The 12,113-nt window shown below is 41.3% G+C and overlaps 1 protein-coding gene across 1 annotated transcript; it reads left to right on the top strand.

Annotated features, from left to right (window-relative positions):
• Nucleotides 1-811: 811 nt before the first annotated feature.
• On the top strand, nt 812-10,504 carry LOC109174230. Its single transcript, XM_019323479.1, has 2 exons — nt 812-857; nt 9,755-10,504. Exons 1-2 carry the CDS (start codon nt 834-836, stop codon nt 10,067-10,069), a joined length of 339 nt encoding a protein of 112 aa, XP_019179024.1. The 5' UTR covers nt 812-833; the 3' UTR covers nt 10,070-10,504.
• Nucleotides 10,505-12,113: the final 1,609 nt, after the last annotated feature.

Here is a 12,113-nt window from a genome sequence, read left to right as displayed (position 1 = left end):
CGCATGATCATGTTGAACCCACGCACTAAAAGTTGGATTCACTGGAGTCGAATCTGCCGGAGTATCACTAGTAGCCAATGTCGCCGGTGGACAAGGAAGGGAACCGTCGACATAGCACAAGAGATTCTGCCCGTGTTGAAAAGGGACGAGTTGCTTCCTCCAGGACATGTAGTTATTTTTCACTTCCTTAACAACTTTAGGGATTGGTAATCAAACCTTTGACATCTTAATTCAATTCATTGATCATGTGTTTGGAAACTCGGGAAATGATTTTTGGAAATCATTTTCCGGGTTTCCGGTGTTTGGCAATGAGGAAAGTTTAAAGTCAATGACAAATAATACTTTAGTCAATGGAAAATAATGCTTTGGTCAATGGAAAATAGAGGAAGTCATTTTCCATTCTTTTCTCTAGAATAGACCAGGCCTCTCTCTACTAACACGCCTCATTTGCTCTCAGCTTCTTCTTGCTACACCAGTTGCTTCTTCTTCATCTTCTTGACATCATCTTTTTACCACCAAGGTATGTTTCCTCCTTTTTTTTTTCAGTTATGAATTTTTTTCTTCACTTTTATTTATCCAATAAAATTTATACACGTGATGAAAGTTTACTCCATAAGAGAACATATATATCATTTTCCTGTCTTTATATACCCATGGTCCAGTGGGAATCTTTAAATGCTACACGTTTTTTTTTTTGTTTGGCATCACATTTATATGTTACTATTTTGTCTGCTAGTGAATTATCTCATCTGATCTGAGTCTATATAATTGAGTGGTTTTTCCCCTCCCTAAACACCAAACAAAACACACATTTACCTATCTATGGTCTGAAAATGAAGACAACAATATTCCTTTTGGTTCTGTTAAGGAAAGAAATCACCGAAATCACAAAAAATCACTTAAATCACATATTTCTTCTAGAAAATATTTTCTCTTGTAATCTTGGTTTCATTATTATTATTCTTATTGATTCTATTTCCTTTCTCTATACCTTATAGTTTGTATATATAGGGGTGTACATCTTCTGTAATGAACAACATAGAATAATAGACAGTTCATACATTTCTTTACATAGTATCATTCCCAGGTTCTTGACCGACGCCCTCCCCTTACATTGTTCCTGCCGTGTGCCGATGCCGCCATGACAGACACGGAGGTCGTCGACGTTGATAAGAGGGACGCTAGCAACAACGACGACGAGGAAGAGACGGCTCGTGTCACGGTCCGTGGTACTAAAGGAAGCACTAGTGATGCTGCGGTGTTTGCAACTATCAAGGAGATTACATGCACCGACTGCAAGAAGCCCGGCCATACTATTGACACATGTTTTAAGCTGATAGGCTATCCGGAAGGATGGCCTAGTGGTCGAAACGGGGGACGTGGTGGCCGTGGAGGAGGCCGTGGCAGCAACCGCGGCGGTGGGAGAGCCAGCAGGAATGACGGTCGCGGTATATCCGGACAGCATCCCGGCGGACAGGTGACAGCACATGCTGCAACCACCGACGCGTCATTCACTGCTTTTCCGAACTTCGACAATCTTGCTCCCGAGCAATGGAATGCAGTTCGTCATGCCTTGTCTTTGTCTCCAACAGGGTCAACTTTGACCGAATCGTTGTCAGGTATTCCTTTACCTCGCTGGATTATTGATACAGGGGCATCAAATCACATGACAAGGAATATTAATTTATTGAGTAATATTCAGCAAACAGGCCCTTGTACCATTGGTTTGCCATATGGAAGCCAGGTTATATCAGTGATATCAGGAACGGTCTGTTTGACGCACAATTTGATTTTGATGAATGTTTTATTTGTTCCTGTTTTAAGTTGCAATTTGATATATGTTTCCCAACTAACGAAGGACTCGAAATGTGAAGCACGTTTTACAGATCAATCTTCTGTATTACACGACCTAAAGACAGCGATTAGTGTGGGTGAATATAGAGAAGGGCTTTACTACTTCAAACAAAATGGAAAACAAAAAGCGTTTAATGCAGTTAAGGAGTATAGTTTTGATTTATGGCATAAAGGTCTTGGACACCCCTCATCTCGTGTTTTGTCTTTTGTCCCTTTAGCAGGCTATATTAAGAACAGTTGTTTAGCTAATAATTGTTGTGAGATTTGTGTACGCGCTAAACAATCACGTGCCTAGGGGTGAGCAAAAAATGAAGACCGACCAAAAAATCGATGACCGATAACCGAACCGACCGAAAATTTCGGTTATCGGTTATTACCTTAAAAAAATTTCGGTCATTTCGGTTTTTCGGTTGGTTATCAGTTATGGACCAAAAACAAATTAACCGACCGAAAAACCGAAGAAGAAGCCCACACATTTTGACTTAGCCCATTACTTTTATGTCATCTACTAGCCCAAAACTAATTTACGCTATAAATTTAAAGTATAAAATATAAAATTACAAAACATATGAGTATGCCGTATGCATGTAGCTAAACATATTATATTTGTTTCCAAAAAAAACATATTATATTTTGTTTAAAACATATATAACATATTATATTCTGTTTAATTACTACAAAACATATATGTATGCAGTATGCAAATTTAATTTGTTAATTATATTCTGTTTAAAATTTACAATTTATCTTTTATTTTGTACTTTAAATTTTAAGATTGTGTTTGGACTTTGGAGTGTGGACATTGCAACTTTGGGCATATGATTTTGAAATTCTTATATGATCGACTATTTTAACTAGTAATGTGTTTTTAGTGTTTAAAATTTTGAGTTTAGACTAAATTTTTAAAGAAATTTCAGCATGTTAGGTAATTAAGTTCGGTTAAAAATAACCGACCGAAACCGACCGAAATTTTCGGTTTTCGGTCGGTTCGGTTATGAAATGTCCGTCGGTTATGCGAAGGTCATGAATTTTTCGGTTATTTCGGTTATTAACCGAAAACCGACCAAAACCGACCGATGCTCACCCCTACACGTGCCAGCTTTCCTATTAGCATTCATAATTCTAGTGGCATTTTTGACATGGTGCATTGTGATTTATGGGGGCCGTATAAAACACCAAGTCTGAATGGGTCTACATTTTTTTTGACAATCGTCGATGATCATTCTCGCGGAGTTTGGGTATATTTGTTGTAGTCAAAACGCGATGTGGTCCCTATTTTCCAACAATTTTGTGCTATGGTGACCCGTCAATTTGAAAAATATGTCAAGTGTGTTCGGAGTGATAATGGGACAGAGTTTGAAGGGTTGAAAGAATACTTCCGTACACATGGCATCATATATGAAACATCTTGTGTTTCCACGCCTCAACAAAATGGAAGGGTTGAACGAAAACATCGTCACAATCCTTAATGTGGCGCGGGCACTCTGATTTCAGGCTTCTCTACCTATAAAGTTCTGGGGCGAGTGTGTTTAAACAACGACATATCTCATCAACCGGACTCCTTCTTCTTTGCTAGGGGGGGGGGGGGGGGGGGGGGGGGGGTTGCTCCGTTTGATAAAATTTATGGACGGGCTCCACCTTTATCTCACATTCGTGTTTTTGGTTGTAGATGTTTTGTGCATAATCAGAAGCGACATGGAGACAAATTTGCTGAACAGAGTATTCCTGGTATATTTCTTGGCTATCCTCCTAGCCAGAAAGGGTGGCGTGTTTATTGTCCAGACACAGAGAAAATTATTGTTTCACGAGATGTTATTTTCTCGGAGAATGTGTTCCCCTTTTGGCACGAAACAGAAGCAAACTCGGAGTCGCCACCTCCTAGCCAGGACAACCTCATCCCCGAAGAGGAGGAGGAATGCGTGGATAGTGTTCGGCCTGTCCCCAGTGCCAGGACACCCGCCGTACCAGCCACCCAGACTAACGACCTGCCCGTGGGCGGTACTACTACCGTGTTACGACCCCTAAATTAGAACTAATCTAATTATCCCCCACCCCAAAAAGGGAATTAAAATCCATTAAATGACTAAAGAGGGGTCCACTATGGATCATGGGCCCTGAGTCCTAAAACCAAACCCCTAGTCCCATAGGAATTAGAATTAACGAGCCCATACCACCTAGACCCTAATTAGGACTCTTAGGTATATAAATAGGGACATAGGAGACACCTAGATCTAACACCACAAATAATCTCTCACCACACAAGAAGTTCCAAGAATCCCCTTAGGAGAAATCAAGAAAGGAGAAATCTTAAAGAAAGACCCTTCATAGCCAAGGAAATTAATTAAGGCTAAGAGGTAACCCATGTCTCAACAAATTAAAACCTATTTTCTTCGCTATAATCTCCTTCATTGGGCTCCTTCTATATATGTGTGTCTTGAGTAATTCCTCCATGTTAATTGTGATATATTCTTGATGATTGATAAGTTGATTTGTGTGTATTCTTGATATTCTTGATGATCTTGATGATGAAAAGAGATTCTTAATGTTGATATAATGATTCTTGACAAATCTCGATATTTCTTGATGTTAAAGATAAAATTGGGATTTTGATGATTTGGGAGGGATTAGAGCCCTAGGATGAATTGGGAATTTGTGTTATAATGTTCTTGATTTATATTTGGGGGGAAATTCACATGTTCGGGTGTTGTTTATATTTAGAAATCGTGATAGGATGAGTTATATGTGATTCTTGCTTTTGATCCGTTAATTGATTGTCGTTAATTGCGTTTAAAAGTGTCTATGCATGGTTTCGGGTTCTACAAAGGATCCTGGGATGAAATATTGATGAATGAGTCAGTGGGGGGTAGGTGGGGGTAGGGGTACCTGTAACACCCCGAAATTTTTAAAATTTCGAAACTTATATAATAAAGGTGAATTCTCATTAAATCCCAAAACATAATACAAGAGTACGGGGTGCTATGCCACACCTGAGCTAGAGAACTCAGGTGCACGAGCTTACTTCTAGAATCCTCAAATAGTATCAATACATAAACATGGCACGTAGGCCGAAAGGGAAACTATCTACTCTATGCTCCGAATCTCTAGCGCGCTCCAGTGTCTAATCATCTGTGCCTGAAAGCCAAATATATCTGTTCAGCGAGAGATGCTGGTAACCCACTCCAACGCGTTGAAATACAATACATATAGGCATATATATAGATATAAGAAAAACCATTTCGAAGCATGAAGATATATCCTAAGAAACTCTAGCTTTTCAAACAGGGAATAGACTCGACAGATAGGGATAAGCACAGTCGACAGTCATAACCAAGCATATACGATTTGCTAGCATGTATCCTATGGTCATGATTTCATAACATTTATAACATCAAACCATCCATATCTCATCACATAGCACACTTTGATGGCGCCACAGGACCAATCGCATGCCCATACATGAGGGTCAGCACATATAGCTCTGACACGGCCCCGCAACACCCTGCCCCGTATCGCAACACGGAGGGGTCGATCGCAACCGACCGATGAACCGCAGCTCATCATAATGTTTGATCGCAACCAAACAGTGGACCACAGCCCAAGAGTAGTCATCTGACCGCAGCCAGGAATATGAACCGCAGCTCATGTAAAACGTTTGATCGCAACCAAACGGTGGACCGCAGCCCGAGAGTGTAAATCCGACCGCAGCCAGCTTCTGAACCGCAGCTCAGGAATAACCAATTTGATCGCAACCAAATTGGGGTATCATGCACACATAACACATAGCAAACACATGCAACCCACTTTGACACATTGGGAATGGGGAGAAATCGTATAACGAAACCTATGCGTGATCATCCACATACTAAGAATAATCCTAAGGGGTTCATACTTCTTACACCTAGGTCAACGGGATACCAATTCAACTAGCATGTAATATATAAGACTTATTCAACCTACGAATGGTACCCGAACATCAAACTAGACATAGGCACGATAGACGGAGTCCGTTGGGACACCACGGGGGTCGGGGGAACATCAAACGGGGAAGCCGAGATCCCGAAGTGGGACAATTTCCAGCAGGTAGCCGGTGGGTGAAAGGTCACCCGCCGGCGACGAATTTCCGGGCAGCGGGTGCCCGGCGGGCAGTCGCCTGCCCGCCGACTGCCCGCTGCCGGCGACGCCAAACCTGGCCGCGGGTAGGTGGCGGGTCCCCTACCCCCACTGACTCTTTTTCACAAATAACGCCCCGGGAACCTTTGTGGAACCCGAAACCATGCTTAGACACCTTTAAACGCAATCGATGACAACACGTAGACAATTAACGGATCAAAAGCAAGAAACATACGGCACATATCCTATCATGCTTTCTAAACATAATTGACACCCAAACATGCAAATTCCCACCCAATATATCAAGAATAACACCGCACGAGTCTCACGATACATCCTAGGGCTCTAATTATATTTAAATCATCAAGAACGCAATTCATCTTTTAAGCAACAATGTGATTTATCAAGAATATCACACAATCATTAGGAATCTAGGTTTATCAAGAATATCACACAATCATCAAGAATCTCTTTCCATCATCAAGATTATCAAGATTACCCAAGAAATCATAACATCAATTATCAAGATCACACCATTAATATCATAACCGAATCATCAATACACAAAAATGTAGAGGGATGCCTAGAGGAAGATCATAGCTAAGAAAATAGGTTTTGTTGAGACATGGGTTACCTCTTAGCCTTAATTGATTTCCTTGGCTATGAAGGGTCTTTCTCTAAACCTTTCTTCTTTCTTGATTTCTCCTAGGGGAATTCTTGGAATTCCTTGTGTGGTGAGAGCTTATTGTGGTGGGGGTTCTAGGTGCCTCCTATGTCCCCTATTTATATATCTAAGAGTCCTAATTAGGGCCCAAATACTATAGGCTTGCTAACTCTATTCCTTTTAGGACTAGGGGTTGGGTTTAGAGATGAGGGCCCACGGACTATGGTGGGCCTTTTCCTAATTAATTATTGTAATTTAATTCTTTCTTTGAATAATTGGTTAAATGATTAATTGGTTTTAGGGGTCGTAACACGGGGTGTTACAGTACCCGCCACCTACCCGCTGCTCGAAGATCACCGCCGGGCAGCGGGCAGGCGCCGGGCAGGCGTCCGCCCGCCGGTAACCCGCTGCCGGGCAGTGATCACCGGCGGGCAGCCGGCGGGTGATCCCTCACCCACCGGCTACCCGCTGGTTCGGGACCCCTCCCGGGTCCCTGGCCTCCCCGTTTGATGTCCCCCATTCCCCGTGGCGTCCCAACGGACCCCGTGTGTCGTGCCTGAGTCTAGTTTGATGTTTTGGGTATCGTTCGTAGGATAGATGAATCTTAGGAATTGCATGTGGTCCACTGTTGGTTACTTATGAGCTGCGGTTCATTCTCCTGGCTGCGGTCAGTGATTCACTTCTTGGGCTGCGGTCCACATGGGCCTCGGTGCTATGACCCACCGGACCTGAACGCGCCAGGACGGTGTGTATGGCCAATAAGCCGAGGAAGGCTGTAGTCCACCGATCCGAGTAATCAGGGCAGTGTGTATGGCTACGGCTGACTGCGACCCACCGAGCGATGGGACGACGGTGTGTAGGGCCATAGTCTCCGAGGATCTTCGCCCACCAACTGAGTATAGCTCCGCGGTGTGTCGGGCTTGATCCGCTATGGTCCACCGGCGTACCCATCGGCGGTGCGTAGGGTCGTAAGTCCCCCCTTGAAAAGGGGATCGCGGTCCACCGACTGGGTGCGTCAGCGGTGTGTAGGATCGTGGTCCGACATTGAGTTCGTCAACGGTTCTCAAAGGGTTGGTTGCGATCAACTCCCCTCGTACCGCGGTACTGAGGTAGGGTGTTGCGGGGCCATGTTAATGCTATATGCATTGACCCTCATGTTCGGGGCATGCGATTGGTCCCGTGGCGCCATCAATGATGATGTGATATGAATGGTGATTCAATGATGATGTGATATGCATGGTGATGCAATGATGATGTGACATGAATGGTGATTGGATGATGATGTGTTTGGAATTGGAAAGTGATCAGTGACCTGAGATGTGTATTCCTTGTGATGTTATCTCTACTTATATGCTTATTGTTATTTGGTGTGCTCATCCCTATTTGCTGAGTCTATTCCCGGTTTTAAAACTAGTGTCTCTTAAGTATATATCTTCCTGCTTCGAAATGATTTTCGTATATCTATATATATATCTATCTATAATGTATTTCAACGCGTTGGAGTGGGTTACCAGCATCTCTCGCTGAACAGATATATTTGGCTTTCAGGCACAGATGAGTAGGCACTGGAGCGCGCTAGAGACTTGGAGCGTAGAATAGATAGTTTCCCTCTCGGCCTGCGTGCCATGCTTATGTACTGACATTAATGAGGATTTTAGTTAGTTAGCCTGTGCACCTGAGTTCTCTAGCTCAGGTGTGGCATAGCACCCCATACTCTTATGTTATGTTTTGGGATTTAATGAGAATTTACTCTTATTATATAAGTCTTAAAAGTTTTAAAATTTCGGGGTGTTACACAAGAAGTCTCTTTATGGGTTAAGACAAGCCCCACGGTGCTGGTTTGCAAAATTGTCAGGTGCTCTGAAAAGGTATGGCTTCACACAGTCCACATCTGATTATTCGTTGTTCTCGTTGCGCAGTGATCATGGTGTGGTACATGTTTTGGTGTATGTTGATGATCTTGTTATTTATGGAGATAACACAATTATGATTGCCAAGTTTAAATCCACTTGGCCTCTTGTTTTCATATGAAGGATCTTGGTACTTTAAAATATTTTCTTGGTATAGAGGTAGTTCGGAATTCTTCTGGTATTTTCTTGTGTCAAAGAAAATACGCCCTTGATATCATTTCTGAGACAGGTCTACTAGGTGCTCGACCACTGGGTACTCCAATGGAACCCAATCATCGTCTTGCTTTATCTGAAGCCCCACTTCTCGATGATCCCGAACCATACCGTCGCCTAGTGGGGTGTCTAGTTTATTTGTCAATCACCCGGCCAGAGTTAGCCTATGTTGTCCATACTCTGGCTCAATTCATGAAGGATCCCCGTGATGATCATTGGAAAGCAGCGCTTGGAGTAGTGCGCTATCTAAAAGGAAGTCCCGGTCATGGTATTTTTATATCCGCTAAAAATACTCTGCAATTAACTGGCTGGTGCAATTCCAATTGGGCAGCTTGCCCTTTGACTCAACGATCGTTGACCGGATGGTTCGTTCAGCTAGGCGACTCTCCCATCTCTTGGAAAACAAAGAAACGAACCACAGTTGCACGCTCCTCAGCCGAAGCTGAATACCGAGCTTTGGCCGCAGTGACATGTGAATTGAAGTGGTTAAAAGGTCTTCTTCGTTCTCTTGGGATACACCATACGACTCCTATGCAGATTTGTTGTGACAGTACGTACCGCTGCTCTTCACATTGCAGCGAATCCAGTCTTCCATGAACGAACAAAGCACATCGAGGTTGATTGTCACTTTTTTCGTGATGAGCTATTACAAGGTGTGATACAAACGGAGCATGTGTCTACGATACAACAGTTGGCTGATATTCATACAAAGGCGTTGGGCAAGACACGCATGGAGTCTCTTATTCCCAAGTTGGGCATCTCTCTGTTACATGCTCCAACTTGAGGGGGGTGTTAAGGAAAGAAATCACAGAAATCACATAAATCACATAAATCACATATATTTCTTTTAGCAAATATTTTCTCTTGTAATCTTGGTTTCATTATTATTATTCTTATTGATTCTATTTCCTTTCTCTGTACCCTATAGTTTGTATATATAGGGGTATACATCTTCTATAATGAACAACAGAGAATAATAGACAGTTCATACATTTCTTTACAGGCTCTCTCCGCCATTTCTTTCCTTCCGTTGGCCATCTCCGGCGGTCTTCCCCCGCTCATCCGCCTCCCCACAAAGGCCGACGTAACCAACGCCATCTTAGACACGGCCGGCAACCCAGTGGTCGCCGGAGCCAAATACTACGCCATCCTAGCCCTCATCGGCGTCGAAGGCAGCATAAGCGTAGCTAACCTCAACACTACCGGAAACCCCTCATCTTGCCCCACCGACGTCGTAATAAACGAGACATTAGCCGGCACCCATCCCCCCGCCGTGGCTCTTCCTTTAACTTTCTACCCTCTAAAGCTCGAGGGCTAGGCCACCGACGACGCCATCATATTGCAGTACCCACTGAACGTGGCCTTCGACTCGCCAGATCCATCGGATCCCTGCGCTAAGGAGAATGTTTGGAAGCTTAATGAACCATTTACAGCAGTACCCACAATAGTGACCGGTGGCGTTATAGGCAAGGAGGATGATCTGGGCAACTGGTTTGGGATTCAGAACAACTTTAATCGAAGAGAGTACCTTTTCAACTGGTGGCCAAGCCTTTGCCTTTTCTACAGGATTGGTTACAGCCATATTGGCAGAGTCAGCGATGGTTACCAGCTAGGAATCAACTTCAACGACCAATCTCTATATGCTTTTGAATTGGTAAAGGCTGACTGATCAAAGCCGTACGTTGAACCATCTATCAAAAATCTTGCATTGCATGCAATATGTATGTGTGTGTATTAATAATTAGCGTTTAAATAATGGCTTTGCTACCCCGTTATGGAAAGCCTACGGCACATGTATGATGTATTTAAGTGGCTATAAAGTAGTTTAAAATATTGTTAAAACCATCTAAATACCTAAAAAATTAAAATAAGAGTAAAAGAAGTATATTTTTTTTAGAAATTGGGCGGTTTGGAGTGGGTAGATCTCGAAATAATACGCGATTTGAAAAAAAATGGTCCAAAACGAACAACCGAGTCAAAAGTTATGCATTCGCAAAGTTTTTAACCGCGGAGGTGGCCGATTCCAGCCTTCCTTGCGGGGCGATTTTTGCAACACTGGATATGATATATATTCATCACATATGCCTGCATATGTTGAGACAAATGTAGATAAAGGATAATTTAGATTCAAAGAAAATAATGAGGACATTTTGAAACTGAAAGTCCATTACTATTGAAAATGGAGTTGATGATAATTATGAAACTGTCATCGAATATTCTTCTTTTTCTTCTTTTTTTTTTTTTTTTTTTTTTTTTTAATATGGTAAGTTCCATTGAATATTATATTTACAGATGTAAAGTTGGGATTAATTCTTCTTTCTCTTATATGGAAAAGTTATCATAGGATTCATAGCTTGTATTTATGTATATATGTATGTATGTATATATTAAAATAATAGTATAAGTTGCACTTATTTTAGCAGACACCAAAACAACTAAAAACATCCATGAATTACACAAAATTACGACATAATTTACAAATGGTTTAATTTAGTACACACACACAAAAAAAAAAAAAAAAAAAAAAAAAAAAAAAAAAAAAACCACAAATTAAAATGATTGCATGAGTTACATTGTTTAATAGCCATAAAAACAAGTTTATCTACATACATAACACATTCTTTCAATTAATTTGCTTCATAAAAATAGAATGTTGTTGCTATGTTTTTCTTGTCTCCTTCTTGAAGCGTCTGACTAACTAATAACAAATGTTGGAAGATGCATTGAATCTTCATGAGTATATTGGCTACTTTGGAGGTAAGATATATAGGAGATTAATAAGAGTAGCGTATAAGTGAATATTCCGTGTAAGTAATTTGAGAAAATTTTATGTAAAATTCAATATGTCCTTTAATAATTTAGAAATTTTAAATAAATTGTTAATATTAACAAAATCCTGTAAAGCATTAAAATTGTCACTTTACACATAATTGATCCTTCAAATATAGGTTAAGGTGTTAATTAAATTCTTCAACTAAAAAAAGTTCCAATTAGACACCTTAACTTCTCATTTTTATGCAATTTAGTTAATAACTTTTTAAATTATATTTGTGCAATTGAACCAGTTTGTATGTAAGAGTGTGTAGGGTGATAGCAGGTAATTTTTTTGAGTGTGCTTGCAACTCCATAGGCACCAAATCAAATGCACATTTATCTCTGGTCTCAAAATGAATACAACAGCATTCTAACCTAATTTGCACTTATTTTAGGTAGGTTAAAGGATAGTTATGATGTGCATCCGTATGCACCATTCATGGTGCATACGGATGCAAAAACAACGTCGTTTTATTAAAAACGCGCATCTCACTTAAAAAAAAAAAAATCAGGTTCGATTCCCCTCAACAGCATTATGTTGTTCATTC

Source organism: Ipomoea nil, unplaced genomic scaffold (assembly GCF_001879475.1).
Source record: "Ipomoea nil cultivar Tokyo-kokei standard unplaced genomic scaffold, Asagao_1.1 scaffold0579, whole genome shotgun sequence".
Classification (NCBI taxonomy): domain Eukaryota; kingdom Viridiplantae; phylum Streptophyta; class Magnoliopsida; order Solanales; family Convolvulaceae; genus Ipomoea; species Ipomoea nil.
Note: the sequence above shows the minus strand (reverse complement) of the source record. Positions and strands in the feature narration are given on the sequence as shown.

Coding starts and splice junctions, on each gene's coding strand:
- LOC109174230 (XM_019323479.1), top strand. CDS start 834: ATGAAGACAACAATATTCCTTTTG. Junction 858..9,754: donor AGACAACAATATTCCTTTTG/GTTCTGTTAAGG, acceptor ATTTCTTTACAG/GCTCTCTCCGCCATTTCTTT.